Source organism: Eschrichtius robustus, chromosome 18 (genome assembly GCF_028021215.1).
Source record: "Eschrichtius robustus isolate mEscRob2 chromosome 18, mEscRob2.pri, whole genome shotgun sequence".
In the NCBI taxonomy this organism is placed as follows: Eukaryota; Metazoa; Chordata; class Mammalia; order Artiodactyla; family Eschrichtiidae; genus Eschrichtius; species Eschrichtius robustus.
Genome location: NC_090841.1, coordinates 69,783,120 through 69,804,921, shown reverse-complemented (window position 1 = coordinate 69,804,921; position 21,802 = coordinate 69,783,120). Strand labels below are relative to the sequence as shown.

General features: G+C 48.5%; 1 protein-coding gene across 2 annotated transcripts in view; it reads right to left on the bottom strand.

Annotated features, from left to right (window-relative positions):
- Window positions 1-21,802, bottom strand: part of FARP1 (FERM, ARH/RhoGEF and pleckstrin domain protein 1) — a 293,219-nt gene that overhangs the window by 9,509 nt on the left and 261,908 nt on the right. For both annotated transcript variants that reach the window (XM_068526857.1, XM_068526858.1), the window contains exons 17-21: window positions 14,481-14,562; window positions 8,707-8,944; window positions 5,873-6,003; window positions 963-1,031; window positions 619-708 (exon numbers count right to left, since the gene is read on the bottom strand). In XM_068526857.1, coding sequence (XP_068382958.1) covers window positions 619-708; window positions 963-1,031; window positions 5,873-6,003; window positions 8,707-8,944; window positions 14,481-14,562 — 610 coding nt within the window. The remainder of the gene's footprint in view (window positions 1-618; window positions 709-962; window positions 1,032-5,872; window positions 6,004-8,706; window positions 8,945-14,480; window positions 14,563-21,802) is intronic.

Sequence of the window (21,802 nt, the reverse complement as noted above, 5' to 3'; positions counted from 1 at the left end):
TAAGCCGAGCAGGGGGTGGGATACTCAGCGCATTTTCAAACGTTCACCGAACTGACTACAGCTCGGCGGAACCAAGTCCAAAAAAGTCCCCACCGGGAGGGTGAAAGCAAGGTCAAAATGCATTATATTTTTTCGTCAGAGCCATAAACCTCCCTCTACCCAACCACTGAGGAGAGTGTGGGGATAAGCCACACTGGGGCACACTGGCGCCCTGTCTGCCTCTGCCCACCAAGGATCACAGAATATGGACACCCGGTCCACTGGACATCTCGGGAGAAAGGCTGCTTCCTGGTCTTCACTCCACGTGGATGGTAAGGATGGCCTCTCAGGGCCCTGGGGCCAGGCACCGGGCAGTGAAAGGCAAGCTCACACCACGTAGGCACGGCAGCTTGCCTCTGCACTTGATTCCGGAACGAACATAGCCGCGCATCCCAGGTGCAGGACAGGGAGTGAGGTCCCGGGGCCCCTCTAGGGGAGCCCTAACAAGGCCCAGGTTTTTCACAGCGCCTGTGATGCTCTCACTTCCTTGTCAAGCCCCTCCCCCTGTCACTGGCTCCTGCACCCCGCAGGCAGCCCAGAGGCAGAGGTCCCCATCCCGTGCCCACGGCGCATACTCACGGTCATGCCGTAGAGCGGGAGCTGCCCGTGAACTTTAAACTGATTCGAGGCCGTCAGCCCCCTGCTCGTGTACAGCAAGACGTCGTTGAACTAGGACAACAAGGACAAGCGCGGCTGAGATGAACGGGCTCCGTTTGAAACCAACATGTACAGAAACTACGTTTTCAGAATCCGACGAGACAATTCGTGGATCTCAACAACTCCGGTCTGAGCAGCTCTGGCTGCTCCTCCTGCCTCCCAGGTATCCCCTCTGGGGTGGCCGGGGCCCAGCGCCGTGACCCTTGCTGGTTCCATGGGGCTCACAAGTCACCGATCACCTTGAACAAACAGCTCTCACCACTTACCAGGAAGAACATGCGCTGCTGGAGCCCCTTCCCGGAGAGCTTGCTGAGGCTGCCCAGGCGGATGAATTCCTGCAGAGAAAACACACCCGCGAGCTGGCTGGGAGCCTGCAACGCCGCGTCAGCGCAGACTCAACGCGATGTGAGATGCTTCCGCCCATCGTGGTCCCTTTCACACTAAAAATCGTATCCGTCATAGCTGCTATTTACTGAATGCCGTGCTGTGCCGCCTCTAAGCTCCTCTCCTTCTGAGCAACCTGCAAGGCAGGGGCTAGCTTTGGCTCCACTACCAGAGAAGAAGCTAGCGGTCGGAGGTCCAGTGGCCTGTGCGGTGGGCTGGTTCACACCGGGACCTATAACTCTACACTTAACCCCCAGGCCCTCAGGGCTTCTGGCTGTGAGGAGGGGACAAGGCCCCTGGATGGATACAAAGTGGCAGCCGGGGACCAGGAAGACAGATACGCCATAGGAGAGAACTGTGAATAGAGGAATCTTCTCCACGACTTAAAATCTGGTTCTCAAAAACTAGTAACTGTGTTCTAGGATGAAAGAGCCAGAAAGGAACTCTCCCTCCCGACTATAAACTTCTGAGGGCACAGACCATTCAGGGGCGCTTCAGAAACCCTCCACAAAACTATCATTTAAAAAACTGTGGTAAAATACACATAAAACTTACCCTGCATGACCTTTAGTGCATTCATCACTACCATCTAGGTCCAGAACTTTCCATCACCCAAAAGGAAACCTCATCACCATTAAGCAGTCAGTCCCCATTTCTCACTCCCCGTTTCCGCCTCCCCTAGCACTTGGCAACCGCCAATCTGTTTTCTGTCTCTATGGATTTGCCTATTTCATATAAGTCAAACATGTAATATTGTAGCTTTTTGTGTCTGGCCTATTTCACTTAGCATAATGTTTTCAAGGTTCATCCATGCTGTGGCAAGTGTCAGAAATTCGTTCCTCTCTGTGGCTGAATATTCCACTGCATGGATAGGGCACACTTTGTTTACCCACTTAGGCTGTTGATGGGTATTTGAGTTGTTTCCCCTTCTGGCTACTGTGAACAGTGCTGCTCTAGACATGCATGTTCACGTTTTTGTTTGAGCACCTATTTTCAATTCTTCTGGGTATAGAGCCAGGAGTGGAATTGCTGGGTCATGAGGAAATTGTATGGTTAACTTATTAAGGAACCGCCAAACTGTGTTTCCACAGAGCTGCTTTTAAAACACAGCTGCAAGTTCTTTGACATTCTTCCCACAGAGGCTGGTCTCTGTCCCCTTCCCTTGGATGTGGGTAGACTGGTGACCAATTTGACAAATAGAGTATGGAAGTGATGCTGTGTGACCTCTGAGACTAGGTCATAAAACTACACACAGCCTCTGCTTTGTCCCTGGCAACACTTGCTCTGGGAACCCTAAACTGCACATAAGCAGTGAGACCACCCTGAACCCACGCTGAGGAGGCCCCTCGTGGGCTCTCAGGTGCACGGTCCCAGCTGAGCCCTGCCTCCAGCCGTCTGCCAAGTGTAAGCCTTGGCCCCTCCAGGTCAGCCCACCTGGGACCTCTGTCAATGCCCTAAAGAAAGAAGAATCACCTGGCTGAGTCCTGCCCCATTCCCAACTCACAAAACCGTGACATATACTAAAAGGTTGTCTTCAGTCACTAAGTATTGGGGCTGTTTGTTACCTAGTTTTCCTGTGACCTCAGTAGCTAACGAGCCAAGAACAGGGACTCAACCAGTTCATTTGCATTCTATAGTCTCTGCACAGCCTGACTCTTGCTTTGGTCGTTTATGAAATGTCAATCAAAGACTACATCTGCTGGCGATTTAACTGACATATTTTGGAGATCAACAAAGTGACACATAACAAATACTTGCTGGTCCATGGGATGGATGCTATAAGACAGCAACGGTACCGTATGGAGAAACAGTGTCTGGGGACTGCTTTCATCACTGAAGGGGATCAGAGAACGAGGAGTGGTGACCCTACTGTGCCATCACTCCTGTTCCCGGCTCGCATGTCCGATGTTGTTACATGTGCGTTTTCTTGACGAATCTGAGGGATGTGGGAAGGGGAAGATGGAGCTTCTGCAGAAGGGCTATGGGCTCAGGTCACTGTCTCAGGGCTGGAGATGGAAAATGCATCCTGCCCAGAATGGTTTTTTAATTTTTTTAAAAAACCATGAAATAGGAGAAAAAGAAAAGGCTCCTAATATCCTTAAGCTCAAGCTGCTTCCGACTGGAATGAAATTCACAATATCCAGGCCTCTGAGTTTTATCCAAATGAACCTCCACTATCCTCCTGGAAGAACTCTCAGGGACAGAAAACACACCATGGGGGCCTGGCTCAGGCCGGAGCGTGCTGGGGCCTTTTGCCTCCTGCCTTCCAGGACGTGACCTCATCTCGGCCTGACCCTAGCGGGAGGGCAGCAGGATTACGCCCGAAAGCTGGGTGAGGAATTAGACCGCAGGGAGCTCGAATGTTAGCCGCTCACGTTTACATCTCAATTTTTCAAATTCCACCGGTAGATAAATCTGTCAGAGCCTTCTTTCCACTCATCAGGTTATTCGATAATTTAAAACTAAAAAAAAAAAAAAAAAAAAAAAAAAACAAAAAAACACCAAACAAAAAACCAGGGTACTTCCCTGGCGGTCCAGTGGTTAACACTTTTCCTTCCAAGGCAGGGGGCGTGGGTTCGATCCCTGGTCGGGGAGCTAAGATCCCACATGCCTCATGGCCAAAAAAACCAAAAACATAAAACAGAAGTAATATTGTAACAAATTCAATAAAGACTTAAAAAAAAAAAAAAAGAAAGATAATCAATTAGCCTCCATGTGGGGAACAGCCCGTCTTAGAACTCGCCCCTCTGAGGGTCTTAGATCCCTCCTTCCCATTTCAGTCAGGGTTGACTTTGAAACAGTGAGTGGCTGTGAAGCAGGCAGATGAACATAAGACTATGCAGATAAGGCGGGTCTGCAGTGTGTAACCAGCACCCAAATTCTGACTTCAGCTTCATCAATAATGATGACCTTCTTTTATTGAGCACGTGGTGTGAGCCTGACACGTGCTGGGTGCTTATATTAGCTGCATATGTGAGCCTGTAAATTCATCCCCATTTTTCAGATAAGGAAACTGAGGAGCAAAATGAGTAAGGAACTTGCCCAGATCACCTGGTCAGTTGGTGGGTGAGAGAGCCCGTATATCTGATCTGATGAAAAGCTTCTGGTGCCTTCTACAATGCTGTGCTGTGTACTCAATGACATTATAATAAGCATAAACTTAGTCTCTTCAAATAAGTGTAGGTGGGGGAAGAGGAAGATAATTCGTATTTATTGTGTTAGTTTTGCACATTAAATCTCATTTGATCCGTATCACCTACGACGGAGAAGCTATGATCCCCATGTTACAGAAGGGAGGGAACATTCCAGTAAGTGAGCCATCCCAATTCTGGTGGAGCCAGAAATTGAACCCGGGCCACCTACTCCAATCCACTGCTCTTTTCATAGCACCGTGGAAACTATTCCTCAAAATAAGTTCCTTACAAAATGCTCTGTTTGCCATGTAGCATGATATACTAAATATTTTATAACATCCAAAGTTAAGAGAAGATTAATTCCACAAGGCCTTAAAGGCTTCTGCATGGATGGGTAAACGTGACTGTCGTGTACTGAGTCCCGGCAGAATTTTCTCACCAGCAGAGCTGAAGTAAATCCCAGCTTTAATTTCCACCCAGCATTTACCACATAACTCTTCTGACTACATTTTATAGCTGGTATTCTGGTCAGCTTTGTAATTAGGATTCCCAACAGAAAGACCCAAATACCCAAAAGATGAGGGATGTTCCCTTATCTTTTCTGAGTTACACAGATTTATAGTTTCCAGGGAGGTTACCTGTCCGATAAAACTAGAAGCCCCTGACACACGGGATACTTGTCTGAAGGCAGATCAAAGAGGCTAAAATTCCCTTCTGAACCTGGATGAGGTCAAGATAGGGGACTAGTGGAAAAAATTCCCACAGAGAGATTTGACGAGGGACAGCAACTGACTAGTATTTTTAATTCCTGGTCAATGACTGCTTCCTAGGAAGAGAATTGGAAAAAGGCAGGCTACCCTGTATTTTTTAAATGCCCACTGGCCTGGAGAGAGTGTGTTTGGATAGCGAGGCCCTATTTTATTGTGAATGACCTACATGTCATGCACATGGGGAAGTAAAGGTTAATAGTGTAAGTGAATTTGCACCTCTCCCAGAATCATGTTCTGGCTAAAATGTTATTTTAATCCAAATTAAAATTACATTATGCAAATTGCATCTTTTTTTTTTTTTTTTTTTGGGCCACACCACATGGCATGTGGGATCTTAGTTCCCCAACCAGGGATCGAACCTGTGCCCCCTGCAGTGGAAGCACAGTCTTAACCCCTGGACCACCAGGGAAGTCCCTGTAAATTGCATCTTTAAAAAAATACTTTTCTTACATGGGAATTTATTGCCTGCTTTCATGCACTAGCTTTTCCTCTGCTTTCTATCGCCATTTTACCCAATCCTTAAAAAATTTTTTTTCTTTATCTTCCATTTTTATTTACCTAAATTTAAAAAAATAAAATAAGGAATCTCAAATCTGCTCAGAATATGGTGGGGAAAAAGTAAATAAGTGGATCAACCAGTAAGGAGAAAAAGCAGCATATGAGGTGGAAGGATTGACTGATTTATCTCCTTCTAACTCAAAATTTTTGAATTGACACCGTAATGTTCAAGGCATTTTCCCAGTTGTCTCCCAGGCGGGAAGGAAGCCACTTCAGAAGGAGGATATTTTAACTTGGGAGTGTCCATATTCAAAAGGTTCAAATGTAAGTCATTTAAATGTTGTCTTTCTGGCTTTACCTCCAAAGCATACAGAGAGCACAGCTGCTTACCCTTCCTGGAATCACAAGATTGTCAACGCCAATCAAATCTTTCTTGAGTTCATGCAGCTTCTGGAAATTCTCCATCTTGATCATTGTACCGTGAAGCTGGGCCACCATTTCTGTGATCTCTGCCAAAGCAGCTAAGGAAGGAAACGGACACAAAAGCTGCAGCATTAATGGCAGATGTGGGTCATTTTTTTCCCCAATATTTTTAAGATCAGTTCTCCAGGGTAATATCCTCCTGTAGCTGAACTATAACGAAGCCATCCTTCTAGGGAAAACACTGCTAATTCTCAATAATAAAAATTGAGTGATTTACTTTATGTGTTGATTGGTTTTGCTTTAGTTTCCCCAAACCCATCTTGAAAATATCAATGCCCCCTTCAGAGCTTGGTGGTGTACAGCTGTCCTTCAGTTAGAATTACTTGTTGGCATAAAGGGGCAGCAGCAAGGGAATTCTGTCCCAGGGGCAGAGATTTCCCTCCCTTCCCTGTTACCTGGAAAGAACAGAGCAGAGGGAGCACAGAAAAGCCATAGAAAAATCCAGGGCAAAGGAGGGATCTTTCTGGCAAAGGGTCTAACTGGTAGTGCAACACTTTTGGGTAACAAACATTCCACCACACCCCGGTTCTTCCTTCTGCAGACATTTATAGAGTTTATAAAATGGTTGTAAAGAACAGCTGCAAACTAGATTTTCCAATGTGGGCACATCTCCCCTATACTGACAGGCATCCAGTATGGAAAAGGAGCTGGTGTCCTGTTAGCACGGGTTTGGGTGGCAGGCACATCCATAGTAGCTGAGCATTTTTGTCTGTTTGTCAAGGGAAAGCAAGAAACATTTGTCCACTGAACTTCGATCTTCAGGACAGTAAACACCGCCTCCCCCCTCCCCCCAGCACCTCAACTGTGGCAGGAAGCATTCCTTTTTTTTTTTGCTGTCTCCCTGGGGATGCAAACGAAATGCTTCCTGGCTTCTTATCACAGAATGTTTCTTGTCTCAGCCACAGTGACAAACCCAGAGCTTGCTCTGTCTTTAGAGATGACCAGCCGATTTAGTACAACAAACAATTCCTGGGCACTGAATGTTTAGTGCGGTGGGCGTGCAGAAGCTCTAAGAGGAAAAAGGATGGCAGCCTGGCTCTAGGTGCTCCTGGGGCAAGCATTCTAGAACAGCTCTTGGCTCTCTGCATCCCTCACGTTCAGGAAATCTATGTTCAGATATTCCTTGATTTGCCCAGTCTTTCCACAATGATGCCACCTTACATTTTCAGCTAGGGAACAGACATTTTTGCCATTTCACTGTGAAGAATAGACTTTTCTCAGTGGAGACTGTTTAGCAAAATAGTAAAATGCAAAACTAGGCAAGTTGGCCTGAGAATAGCACGTGCAAAAGTAGAGACGTTCCTCTCCCTCGCCCTCACCCTCCGGGGTAAGAGATCGACGCAGGTCTGAGTCCTGGGAGCTGGGAAGGGCCCTAGGTCATCTCATCCAGGCACAGCCAACCGGGACTGCCAATACGGCAGGACAAGGCAGATGGGGGGCAGGAGGGCCACCCAGCCTTGAGGGTGAGGCACAGATTAAGCCTTAAAAGAGGACTGTGCCAGGGAAAGGACCAGGAGGTGGTGGCGAGGAGTCCCAGCAGAGGGAACAGAATATACTAAGGCACAAGGCAGGGGGCAGCATGGTCTGTTTCAAAGACTGCCATGTAAAGCAAGCCAAAACCGCGCCTTGAGCCAGTTCTGTTGCCCTTCCGTGAATTGCCAATGTCTTAATTACTCTGACAAATCTTTTCTTTGGTTGTCTTTCTAAAAACTAAGATTAAGTTTATAATACTTTAGGCAAGAGACACTGGTCTTGACATACTAACGGGTGTGCGAATTCATGTTGTCTGTCAAGAGCCACCCGCGGAGCGTGCATTCTGTGCATGCACTGGCTGCAGAGTGCAGGGGACCCAGCAACAGGCCTCAGGGACTGGCCCCCAAGGCGCTGCAAGTCCAAGCCCGGGAGCGCAGACAGTAACAGACCACATACAACGCGAGGCAGAGGACGCAGGTTCAAAAAGACGACGCGTGGCCCAGTGGGAAAAGCATGGTCTGGAATGCCAGCTCTGCTCTTTTGCCATCTGAGTGACACTCACAAGTCCTTTACCCCCTCTGAGCCTCAGTATTCTTACCTATAAAATGGGATAACAACAGTTCTCTTATGGGGTTGTTAAAGGATTAAAGGTGTTAGCGTAAGAAAGATACCCGGCAGAGTACCTGGTCCAGGTGCTGAGCGAGGGACAGTGAGTAATATCATCATGAGCCAGTAAGGGGGGGTAGGATGGTCAGGAACATGGGTTCTGGGCTTAGGCTACATGTCCTTTACTTTCCAGCTGTGTGACTCTGGGCAGGTTCCTTAACTTCTCTGGTCTCAGCAGCCCCCATATGTAAAATGAGCTCACCACTGCCTCATAGGCTTCTCGTGAAGATTGAGAGTTAACACAGGTGAAATGCTTACAAACGCCCTGCAGCAATGAGGAATAGTATTTATTACCAGCTGTTTTCTGTGGCCCATCCAAGGGGAGGTGATATGAGTTTCCACCATGGAGGTAGAGGAAAGCTTCCTGTAAGGGGCTGACTCTAAGTGGAGCTTCTCCAGGGTTCTTTGCACTAAACCAGGCAGGATGGAAGGAGAAAGTGCATGCAAGAGGGGAGGGAAAAGAGAAGCCATGGTGATCATTACCTCCTTCTTTAAGTGAAAGACCAAAAGGGGACAGAAAATATTTGACCAGGTCCTAAAAAGCGCATCTGCCCCTCTTGGGACACAGTATCCCCGAGACACCCCGCCCCCCAAGCTCTCACCTCGGCAGTCCCTGAAGTCGGCGTGGCTGGGCGGGTGGTGCTTGCACAGCCGCTCTAGGACCTGCTTGTAGTGCATGAGCCGGTGCAGCGGGCGCAGGAGGAAGGTGTTGAGCGACAGGTAGCACACCTTCTGCAGCTCGAAGTCTCGGCACAAGCTCTCCAGCCGCCGGGAGCCCCGGATGCCGGTCTCCAGCGCCTCCAGAGCCTCGCTGTGCTTCCACAGATGCGCCGCCAGTTGCTGGCGGGCGAGACACAGGAGGGGGTGGGGTAGGGAGCCAGGGAGACAGAAGGGGGAGGGGGAGGGGAGAGGGAGGGGGGAGAGGAGAGGGGGGAGGAGGGGCAGAGTCCTGCTCAGCCACGTGGTCCACCCATTTTGACACTCAAAAGAGATCACCTTCGCTTTCATTACTTCATTCCATTTATCTAATTTCATGTTTTTAATACTTCACTATTTAATTTCTCAGGATGGAATAAAAAGCTCTATTAAAGCATCGCACAGTTTAAAATACACAGGGATTATGAAATATCTGAGCTGTATATATAACATCAGAGGTATACATGTCCTTTCAAAACAAGACTGGCAAAACTGAGGGGAAATAAAAGAATGGGAGCTCCTTCAGGGGGCTTGGGGTTTTCTCCTAAACATCAAAAAACAACAGATAGGCCAGGGCCACTGAATAAACGTCATATAGTTAAAACTACGTATTTCTGTTTAACTCCCCCCCGCCATTTGCTCATGTAATAATTGAGCATATCCTGCTCTGCTGGATTCCGGGGAGCGGAGGGGAATGAGACTCAGCCCTTCTCTACTGGGGTCTGACCGAGACCCTTTGCTGGAGCAAACTTTTGTCAGGCTCCTGAAGCTTCTCCCAGGCCAGTCTGTGCCCTTCCTGGTACAATCCCGTTTTGGTGAGAACCCTGCTAAGTCAGTTCAACCAGGACCCTCCGCCCTGGATACCTGGTCACCCTTGACATTGGGGTCTGCATCCCCCGCCGTCCCCAGGTGATGTCTGGGCACCCCACTGGTCTTCGGCAAAGAATCCTGTTAAGTCGGTTCAGCCAGAGTCCCCCCTCACGACCGCGATATTTCGTCACAGAAATCTTCCATCTTCTGAGTCCCGCCCTGCTCCTTGGCTGTAGATCCCCACTTGCCCCCGGTGCACTTGGAGCTGAGCCCAATCCCTCTCTCCCACTGTAAATCCCACTGCAGTGTCCCCATACCTACGACAACAACAACGGTCCTGAATAAAGTCTGCTCTACCGTCTTTCACAAGTGCTGTCGAATATCGCTTTCCTTGAACAGGTGGTGGTGGAGACAGACGCGGGGCAAGAAGTTTGATAGAGCATTCAGGAGGAATTAACTCCTCATGCAGCTGTCGTCCTCACGTCTCACCCCATCAGTATTTCCCAGAGGTGGGCTCACTCTCCGTGTGCTGCTAACTCCCACATCTGGATTCCCCATCCTGGCACCTCCACTTCCACGCTCCGCAAAGAGCGGGAAACGCAGTGAGTCCAGACACCAACCCAATACCCCCTGCTGCAACTGAGGCTGCCCTGTGATCCTCTAACCCCAGGATGGGTGCCGCCACCAACCGCCTACTCAGGACAGAAAACCTGGGTAAGATTCCAGATCCCCTCATTTTTTGAATCCTTCACCAAGTCCTGCCAATTCTACCTCCTAGAAACAGCAAGCCTGTTCCTGGCTTCACCCCATGGTCACTGCCCTTGTTTTGGCCACTGCAATGGTGTCTCTATAGGGGTCTCTGTCTCCACTCCTGACACCTGACTTTCGAGTGCCACCAAAAGGAACTTACACCAATGCAAACGGGCACGTGGTCTCTTGCTTGGAATGCGACAAGAAGGTCCACCCTCTCAGGACAAACTCCAGAGTCATCGTTAGGGCACATGGGGCCCTTAGCATGTAACCCCTTCTGCCTCTCCATCGTGGCCTCTTGCTACTCACCCTGGACACCCACTGAACAACCTGCCCTTGAATGTGCCGGGCCCTGGCGCCCAGAACCTCGGCACAGGGTGCTCTGCTCCTAAGACAGCCCCCACCCCAGCCCCACCCTGTCCTTCAGGGTCAGCTCCGGGGCCTTCCCTGCTCTCCAGGCCGAGTTCGCGACTCTTCTTTCCTCCTGGAATTATTGTCCATCTTAGCCTTTATCACGTGGTCTCCCTGCTGACTTTATTTTGTGACTTTAAAAAAATATATATAGATTCATAGGAAGCTGCAAAGACAAGTACAGGGGGATCCTATGTACCCTCCAGCCGGCTTCCCCTAACGCTCACAGCTTGCCTAACTACAGCACAATATCCCCACCAGGACGATGACAGTGGGACAATCCAGAGTTTATTTGGATTCTGCCAGTTACACATGCCCTCACTTGTGCGTGTGTGCATGCATGTGCACATGTATGTGGCATGGGTGTGCGTGCGTGCAGCTCTATGCAGTGTTTTCACACGTGCAGTCCCTGATTTGAGAGAGCGCGTCTGTCCTGTCACTACATCCTTGGGGCCTGACACACACCATAGGTGCTCCACAGACGTCTGCTGCCTGCGTGCAATAATGAGCAAACGAAGCAATGCATGCACCCCGCTCAGAAAGGGGTCCTGCAGGGCCCTGAGTGCCTGGAGAGGTGGATTCAAGGTCACTGGAGCACAGAGTAGAATGTGAAGGACGGGAGGTGGAAGGCGAAAGATCATCCAGGGAAGGCTTCCTCGGTCAGGTTTAGAGCTTGGCCTGTATTCTCTAAACCAGAGAGAGACCAGGCGGGTTTGGAGCCCAGTCGGTCTAGGATATAAATGCTGGTTGGGGAGGACGGGTGGACGAGAGGCAGCCGGTGAGTCAGCTGGGAAAGAGAGAACTGAGAGGCGGAGGGAGGGAAGCGGGAGGAGTTGAAGGAGGAGAGGGGGCAGGCGGTAGAGGTTCAGGAAGACAGGGCCCGGGAGGGAAGGTCACAGCCTGACCGGCAGGGGAAGGGTCCAGGTAAAAGGTGAGGGCCTCCTTTGCCTGCGTGGATTGTGAAATGCCTTTGGGCATCTGGACACATGTTTCCAGTTGAAAGTTCATAGCCCGGGCTAGAGATCACCATCTGGATAGCCTCTGACTTGCAGGCAGGGATTGGAGCCCCGGGCCGGCTCCCTCGGCCCCGTGCGCGGAGGGTCTGGGGACAGCTGCAGGGTGACGTCAGCATCCCTGCTGAGCCCCTGAACATGTGCAGTTACACGCACGGCTGGGGGGATGAGCGGGAAAGACACTGCAAGTTGAAGATCGCCCGAAGCATTTTGGACAAACGTGCCAAGCTGGGCTTCTACATCTCCAGAACCTCCTGCCGTTCCCCTCCACACTTTATAAAAACTCTTTAAAAACCGACGATAACAACCACAATAAAAAAACAACCCAATTTCTCCAAAAGGCTGCCAGAGGCTCTCTGAGCCTCTCCATCTATTTTTATTCTGCCTGCACAGAGTTCCATGCTATAAATGCTGGTGGCATTGGCACAATAATTAAAATGCCAGCACAGCCGAGGGTGAGCCAACTAAATGCAAAAATGCCAACTCACTAGACTGAGGGGGAAAGAATTGCTCTGGGCGGAAATCAGGTCTATTTTTAGGAGGTCTTAGGTGCTAGGTGACCAGAGAGGAGGATGCATGTCTACCGTAGGGCACCCTTCCGCCAGAGGGACACGAGGGGAGCTGGTAAACAGGAGAACTCTGGGGCTGTCCCAAGGGGGCGGGGACCGAGCTGGCAGGTCTCTGCCACTGTCCCGAGGTCCATGGAGGAGCCCAAGCCTCAGATGGGAGCCCCCATCCCAGGCGGGCAGAAGGAAGGGAGCACCGTGAGAAAAGGTAAAAACCAAACTGGGCCAAGAAAAAAAGTGCACAACATGGGGAGAGAGGCTTCCTATGAGGAAAATTGGGAAGTCCAACAGTAACAGAAACGTGTTATAGAAGAGAGAAAAAAGGCTATTTTTATCAAGTGAGAAAAGCCAGTCTGAAAAGGCTATACTGGGTGAGTCCGACTACATAACATTGTGGAAAAGACTATGGAGACAGTAAAAGATGAGTGGTTTACAGGGGTTGGGGGAGGGGAGGGATGAACGGGTGGAGCACAGAGGGTGTTTAGGGCAGTGAAACTATCCTGTATGATGCTGTCACGGTGGGTGAGTGACGTCATGCCCTTGGCGAAACCCATGGAACGTAAGACACAAAGAGTGAACCCTAATGTAAACTGCGGATTTAGTTAATAATAATATATCAATACTGGCTCATTGGCTGTAACAAATACCCCCACCAGGGCAAGATGTTAATACTAGGGGACGGAGACACTGTGTGTCTGTGTGTGTGTGTGTGTGTGTGTGTGTGTGTGTGGCGGGGGGGGTGTCAGGGAAGGCGAGAATATGGAACCTCCGTGTGAGTTTTCTGCTCAATTTTTCTGTAAACCTAAAACCGCTCTAAAAAAGAAAATAATCAAAAACACTATGGAAAGTGAAAAGATGTCTGTTACTGTTCCATCTGAGTTTTGTATATCCACCTTACTTGGGGCATTAAAAATGCTATCGTCATGGAACACCTTCGATGACTCTTCGCTTTTTTTTGTATAGGATTCTGCAGTCCTGCTGGCTTCCGTGGCCTCTGTCTGATACAGCCCAAAGCGGGGAGTGTTGCTTTTTTGAACACCAGGAAAAAGCAAGCAATAGGCTCAAGGTCTGTTAAATAATATCTTGAACTTGTTAAGAGCAACAGGAAATCCCTTGAGTAGTTTCAGATCCTGTCTTTTCTGCATCCCCTTGCCCCATCCCTCCGCCTCCACTGTCCTATCTCAGGAGATACATGATTCTAAGGGGAACAAATCGAACACCGAACAACCTCAACAATAACTTTTATTCCATGAGTGCCTTAGACGTTATAGGTGCTCAGCTAGTATGCACGGACTGTGGGTGGACACACAGACGGGTGGCTGGGTGGGCTGCATGGTGCCAGTACATGCAACCCGCCCTCTTTGGGGGATTACACGCTTGCTCTTAGTTATCAGTTAAGGTCATTAGGGAGGCTCTGTGGGTGGTTGAGATACAGAAAGACTGCTTTAAAATGCAAATATTAGATGTATTTGTATTCAAAAGATAAATTATATGAATTAAAACATTCCATATTAAAGGAATGATTAATGGATTAAAATGAAAAGGCAAAAATGAAAATTTCAGATGTAAGAGGTGGGGCAGATTTCAAACACGAGGCAGAATACTGGTGCACTATGTACTGACTTCTCTGGGGAGACTTTCACACTTTTGGATCATTGTAGATATTGCTGGATGGCTAAAAATATATTCACCTTATAAACCAACTGAAAGTCACAGAATTGACTGGAATTCCTACACAGCTCCGAATCCAATATTTTTGTCACACCCACAAGAGGCCAAAACAACTGACTAAAAGTGAAATGCTCAGTCAACCAATGTTTTGTCTACATAATTTTTTAAAACAAGTTTCGAATGACTTAGTCCCAGAAAATACCTGGTGTTTTGGTTACAACACAGAGCTCTGGAAGAGGAAAAGAACTGAAAGTGCTTCCCCCAAAGTGACCGGATCTTCCTTTATGCTTGCAAATAAAAATATCTAGAGGAGACGGAAGAGTTTCCCCCGGGGCTGTGCTACATGCAGACTCGAATCAGGCCACGTGTTCACGGGCAAGGATCACAAACAAGGCCTCCGGCAGCCTCAGCCTCGTTTTCCCTGAGGAGCTCCCTCTCCCAAATCCCCGAGCAGCTCACCTTCATGCCCTGAATGTTCTTCAGCATCACATCTCCAATTCTTTGGTAATCTCCTCTGATGTGAGCATTCGAGCGGCCTTCCCTGCGAGCAAAGCGTTGGAAACCAAAGTGTTAGCAGTGAAAACATGACCGGAAAGTGCGCCAGCCCCAGATGACAAAATATCAACATTTATGTCTTCCTTTCCAATCACCTATTTGTACCTCTCCCTTCTCCGTGTGTCACAGAATGTCAGTGCCAGAAGGAGACTTTGAAATTACTCCAGTCATTCTGCAGACAAGGAATTCCACCTGTGCTTTGAAAGAGATAGGGAAGAGCCATTTTCTGTTCATTTTAATTTAGTCTTATTTTACATTCCTTTTCCCATCCCCACTTGGGTGATTTTCTCAGCATTAGAATAGCGTGGAGATGACGTGCAGCAACAAGCTCATGAAACTGATTCTTTCTTACAGATTGGGACTAACAGACACTTGTAAGAAGCAAGACTTAGCCTCAAAATCAAGGTTTCGGCTCCCAAGAGCCCTTAGTCTGAAACAGACAAAGGGCTGTGTGAAAAGCCCTTGGGAAGAGAAAAATATAATTGAGGAAGTGCAGGAGACCCACGCACAGAGGCAGGTGTGGGGAGAATGACCCAGAAGAGGGCAAGATGGGAGTCCCAGGTTCAGAGACAGGTCAGGGGTCCCCTAGATATCCTGGGTGGTAGATGACAAAGATGTGGGCACTTTTTTTTTTTTAATATATCTTTACTGGAGTATAAGTGCCTTACAGTGTTGTGTTAGTTTCTATTTGTTACTGTACAACAAGGTGAATCAGCCATATGTATACATGTATCCCCATAACGCCTCCCTCTTGAGCCTCCTTCCCACCCTCCCTATCCCACCCCTCCAGGTGGTCACAAAGCACCGAGCTCATCTCCCTGTGTTATGCGGCTGCTTCCCACTAGCCATCCATTTCACATTTGGTAGTGTACATATGTCAATGCTATTCTCTCACTTCATCCCAGCTTCCCCTTCACCCCCTTGTGTCCTCGAGTCCGTTCTCTACGTCTGCGTCTTTATTCCTGCCACTAGGTTCATCAGTACAGTTTTTTTAGATTCCAAAAATGTGCGTTAGGATACGTTATTTGTTTTTCTCTTTCTGACTTACTTCACTCTGTATGACAGACTCTAGGTCCATCCACCTCACTACAAGTAACTCAATTTCGTTCCTTTTTATGGCTGAGTAATATTCCGTTGTACATATGTGCCACATCTTCTTTATCCATTCATCTGTCGATGGACATTTAGGTTGCTTCCATGTCCTGGCTACCGTGAATAGTGCTGCAATGAACACTGTGGTACATGTATCTTTTTGAATTATGGTTTTCTCAGGGTATGTGGATGTGGGCACTTTTAACAGAGCATTTGGGTATATATTTATATCTCTTTGGCTCCAGGCTGTGTCTGATGTTGATAATCCAGGGGCTTGAATGGCAGTGAGAAAAATAATAATAATAATGGCAGCTGGTGATTACTGAGTACTGGTTACAGTACTGAGAGCATTACATCACTGAATCCTTGTGGCGGCACTGTGACCAGGTACCCCCATCACCCCCATTAAACAGCTAAATACTGAGGCACAAAGCAATGAAGCAACGTGCCTAATGTCAGTGGTCACGAGGCGGGAGCTTGTACCTGAGCCCAGGAGCCCGACCTATACAACCTCTAACCACAATACCCGTGCACATCTGCCAGTTTACCCGCTGAATTTCCCAGAGAAAATTAAAACATGATTTTCAACAACAAACCTGGCTAATATCTTCAAACCAACTGTTCAGGATAGCCAGAAGCCAACTTAAAGGAAAAGGAAGAATCAGACATGAAAAAAGGTAAAAATCTGGGCACAGAAGTGAAAGGTACTTAGAGCGGAATAAAACACCTGCAGCCCGAGTGCGGAGGGTGATGATTTACACCCAGAGATGCCACCGCCCTACGCCTCCAGCACCGGGAGGAGTGACCCCCTCTCGGCATCTGGAGCTTTCCATAACTGCCAGCTCAACCTCTGATGCAGCAAGGATTTCAGGATGGGGAGAGGAAGGCACGGAGGAAGGCACTTTATGAAGCAGCCCAGGGGGTAGAATAGTCAGGGCCGACAGAAACAGGGCGGCTGGCTCCTCCCCTAGCCCCCAGCTCCACCCCAACCAGGCAGTGACAACACCATATATTCCACTGGTTCTAACTGAGCATACGCTGTGAATTACATCACAGGGGAGATGGGCCCCCAGACCCATTAGGGAATTAAAGTTTCTCTAAAATAAAAGGAGCAGACTTCCCTGGTGGCGCAGTGGTTAAGAATCCGCCTGCCAATGCAGGCGACACGGGTTTGAGCCCTGGTCCGGGAAGATCCCACATGCCACGGAGCAACTAAGCCCGTGCGCCACAGCTACTGAGCCTGTGCTCTAGAGCCCGCGAGCCACAACTACTGAGCCTGCGCTCTAGAGCCCGCGAGCCACAACTATTGAGCCCACGTGCCATAACTACTGAAGCCCGTGTGCCTAGAGCCCGTGCTCCGCAACAAGAGAACCCACGGCAATGAGAAGCCCGCGCACGGCAACGAAGAGTAGCCCCCGCTCGCCGCAACTTACAGAAAGCCCGCATGCAGCAACGAAGACCCAATGCAGCCATAAATAAATAAACAAATAAACAAATAAATAAATTTTAAAAAATAATAATAAAATAAAAGGAGCAAGGGTACCCATGATGCTCCCAGCCCCTGCCAGGGTCTTCTACGGCTCCCCTAGGGCTGGCTTTCTTGACCTATTCCATCCTCTTCCACCGCAATGCAGAATCCCTCAATCCTTCTGCTTCCTCTTAGCTGCCAAAACAAACAAGTTGGCTGATGGCTTTAATTACTATCCACTTCTCCTCTAATTAAAATATGGGTTCTCTCCTCACCACTCCCTGAGTTGGTTCCGTGCAAGATTACCGTTAACCGAATCCACCGAAGCACGTATTGTCACTCCTGCTCCTGGTCACTCTCTCTTGCGTAGCTGGGCCCAAAGTCCTGGCACTCTGCTCTCTGGCTTCTGGAAGCCTCTCTCTCCAGCCCCCTGCTTTCTACCTTGGTCAGATCTTCAGTCCTCTTTGCCAAGCTCTGCTCTTCAGGCCACTCCTAAGAGGTCTCTGTGTTGGAAATCCAGCCCCGGTTACCTTCTCTCTTCGCTTTCTACTTCTCCCTAAGCAAGCCCTTCTATTCCCCATGGTTTCAATTCACGATGCCAAATCTATGCCTCGATAACCTGTGTAATTATTTCATACCTTCGAGAGGGCGCTGCATGAGTGACCCACAGGCATCTCAAAACTCAAAGGATTCTGCACAGAGTTAATTGCTGCCAAGACCCAACCTTTGCCTCCACTTCCTTCCTTAATGAAGTGGCTGCCTGCCTCAGCCTCAAGCTAGGAGCTTCGGTTGTCCACACTCGTCCGCCTCCCTGATCCCCAGCCATCGGGTCACACTCTCCCCCAAAAATGGGCTCAGCGGAGAACGCTCAGGCGTCTGACGGAGACCAGCCTTCCCTCCGAGACAGCCCTCAGCCCTCTGCTTGCGAACAAGTATTATTCCACCCCGTCAGCTACAGGGCTGTGGCATCTCTGGATTTCTGGCACGTGGCTATTAATCGAGTCACGATGGAGATGTTTATCGTTTGGCCATCCTGGGGATCCTGCGTGTGTCTGGGTGCGGCTGGGAATTTACTGGTTGCTCTTCTCCTTACACACCTGGGGCAGAAAGGCGCTCCCGCCCGAAGTGGGGGCGTTCCTGCTGTTCAGAGCCGCTCCCCCCACCCCCGCACCTTCAACATCACAGGAAGCTCCCTTAGGAGGTGGAAAGTTCTCCTTCCCTCCCCGCCACATCTGAACTACAGAGGAGGACCTCACTACTGAGCCAGGACGGCCTGATTTCAGGAAAAGGAGGGAAGACACAATGTAAACTTGATTTCCAGGTCTGTAGCTATTATCTTGGAACTTAAATCACTGACCCCAAGACTTCCAAACGGACGTGCCATTTGACAACGCACATGAGAAAGGTCTTCAGTTAATCCACAGGACATAATTTAAATGTTTTAGCGAGAACGCTCTGGATTGGGGGTGGGAGCAAGGGGAGAAACAGGGGGTCTCAGCTGCCATTAGCACTGAACAATCCCTTCCCTCTCACGGAGAGCACCCTGACCCAAGGGAAACGAGAAGCAGCAAAGCCGACTGGGAGGAGGGGCGGGGAGCGGTGATGGAGGCCAAACTTTATTGACTTCACTTCCTTTCTTCTTCGCCAACTATTTATTAAACCAACACGTACTGATGTTAAAACCCCAGACGCAAGGAGACCTTCCTTCCTGCATCGGCTGGCCAGCAGAACCTTATCTGTTTCCCTAAGTCTTCAGCGTCTTTACTTTCATTTTAGAAACTTCTCTGGGATAGTATCACTGGTCCCCTGTGCGCAGGGAACACCCTGACGTCGATCCACCGAGGGGGGGCAGCTCTAGGCCATGTGGTGACAACAGGCTGGGGCCTGGGAAGTTCACGCAACCAGCAGAGGCAGCTCGGCCCCCTTCCTGTCCCCTCCCCATTGCAGCACACGGCAAGTGCCAGCCCCGCTTGGTTCCAGAACATGGAATCAGCCCACGGGAGAGGGGACGAGACCTGATGCTCTTGCTGCCCTGTAGAGAATTACCGTCGTGTTTTACACTTCCTCTACGTGTTAATGCCAGCAAATCCACAAGTCCAAAGCACTGGCTTTACTGTAAAGAGCTAAAAGGTCACTTTAGGGACTCCCCGGCTGCCCAGTGGTTAGGACTCCGCACTTCCAAGGCAGGGGGCGCAGATTCGATCCCTGGTTATGGAATTAAGATCCCACATGCCGTGCGGCGCATCCAAAAAAAAAAATAAAGGTCACTTTACTATGGAGAACATAAAAAAGTAATTATAACTCTTCCGGAACAGCCTCTGGATGTTAACCTCACAAGAAAAGAGTCCTTGTTTGGAAGATGGGGCCACATATTTGTTGTCTGGGTAATAGCCGCGCAGCAACGCAGCTGAAAATTCTTTTGACAATTTCGCTTTGGAAACCCATGTACCAAGAAGCCTTCCAGATGCTAAATTCTGACCTGGGCACCATGATTCATGTGCTCCCGGGAGCAACTACACGTTATCTCAGCACAAGATTGAACACATACACACATACACACACACACACACACACACACACTCACACTCACACGGAATCTGAGTCTTCCCAACCCTCTGTAAACATTTCATTGACCACTACGTGAGCTGGTCAGCAGCTCAGCAACAGGCAGACCAAAGTCTGGCCCTGCCCTCCCCCTCAGAACAAAGAACCGTCTTATCAGATTAAAACATAAAAGCAAACCAGGCAGCTTGGAGCTGGAAGGCTGACTTTTTCAACCCGGCTCTGTGTCGGGGTGCTCTCGGACCCCAGGAAAACAGATTTAACTTTGTGAATTTTTAGGCCTCGTTTGCAAAACAAACACCATGCCCTAATTCTTACTGTTCCTTATGGTTCCTGTGATTCTCAATGGAAAAAAAAAAAAAGGCTGTAATTGTGTGTGCTTGTGTATCTGTGTAAATAAAAGAATAAGAATAATATGTAAATGAGCAAATGAGCAAAGACAAATTTTCCATTAACATGTAGGGTAGGGGTGGTGGCTGGGTTCAAAAAGCAAACAAATTAGCCAAAGTAATAGATTTTTATATGTGTGTATGTATATATATATATATATAAATATTATAAATATATTATATATATATTAGCTGCATGTAATTAATAGTTGTGGATTTCAATATTCTTTGATGAATTTCAATATCCTTTGAAATCTCTGGAGAGGAAACTCCCATTAATTTTAACATTAATTCACATCCCCACTCGTGGGGAAGGCATTTGTGCAAGAGGTGTCCCCACTGGGCCGGGGACACGGTTTCCCTCCGGCAGTGACAGGTAAGGGATCCGTCCCGTCTGTCCTTCAGTGCAGGGGGGACACGGCAGCCTCAAGCTCTCCGCCTTCAGTTACACTACCGGGTGGCTTAAAGCTATGGCTTTTCTTCTTCTGAGGTTTAACACCAGGTCCTGTTTAATAAGAGGCACAGAAGTTACAGCCCACTCATAGGCAGGGTTGGTGGCACCCAGATGAGACCTGGGTTCAGTACTGTTAACGGCCACGTATTAAAACGCAGCAGGACAGAAAGGCCGTTTCAAACTCATAAGCGGCCTGCCGAGTGCTGTCTCTCAAGTGTTTCCCAGCAGAAACCCACCTGTGATTCAGGCAATTGGAAAAACCATTTCTGTTTTCCTAAAAAAAAAGTAGCTTGCTCTTAAAGCACAGTGGGCTATACAGTCGGGAATACAGCAGATAATCCAAGAAAAATAGCTCCTGCATATGCCTGAGAACAGGCAATTTTACTCATGTGTTAAAAGGACACAATCACCAACCACCACCGTCCCTGGAACCCTAGGTAGACAGTGGGAAGCTGAGTCGGGGCAGAATATAGTGGGAAGATCACAGTGTCTTTCTTGCCTTTGAAACAAAGATGAAATTTTTAATTTTAAATAAATTTCTATAAAAAAAAGTAAGTGTACACACGTTCCCCCCCACCAAGGTACACCCATGACCCATATCTTGTTCTAACTTCCTTCCACTGTGTTTTTTTTCTAAGCTGTTTTCCAAGTAGATCACGCTGCCTTGTCTCCAGTGAGTTTCTTTATTTGGAGAGTAATGATTTAAAACCCTTTTTGCACAGTCTTCTTTTTAAAACCAATGAAAATCTTCAAACAAAAGCTTTTACACAAGGGAAGTAGCCCTGATCTGCCCGAAGCAGGGAGAAGAGGGGTCAGAGAACCGCCCTTGAGTCTTGCGTTTTAAATCAATGACTCTGATTTCTAAGAAAGTGGATGGTGGGGCATTCGGTCCTAATGGGAAAGGCAGACTGTGTCCACTGTCTGTCTTCCACTCAGAGTTCCTCCCCTTTACGTCTCCAAAACTGTGCTGTCCAATACAGTATCCACGTATGGTTATTTAAATTTTAACTTTACTTAAAATAAAATTTAAAAATTCATTTCCTCAGCCACACTAGCCGTATTTCAAGGGCTCAAGAGCCGCATGTGGCTAATGGCTGTTGCATTGAACAATGCGGACACAGAGTATCTCCATCACCACAGTTCCACTGGAGAGCACTGCTCTAGACAGAACCAGAGAATAAGCTAATAGCTACTGCTTCTGCCTCCTGGTTCATGGGCTCCAAGGAAAGTTTAGAAGTGGGGTGTGGGGCTTCCCTGGTGG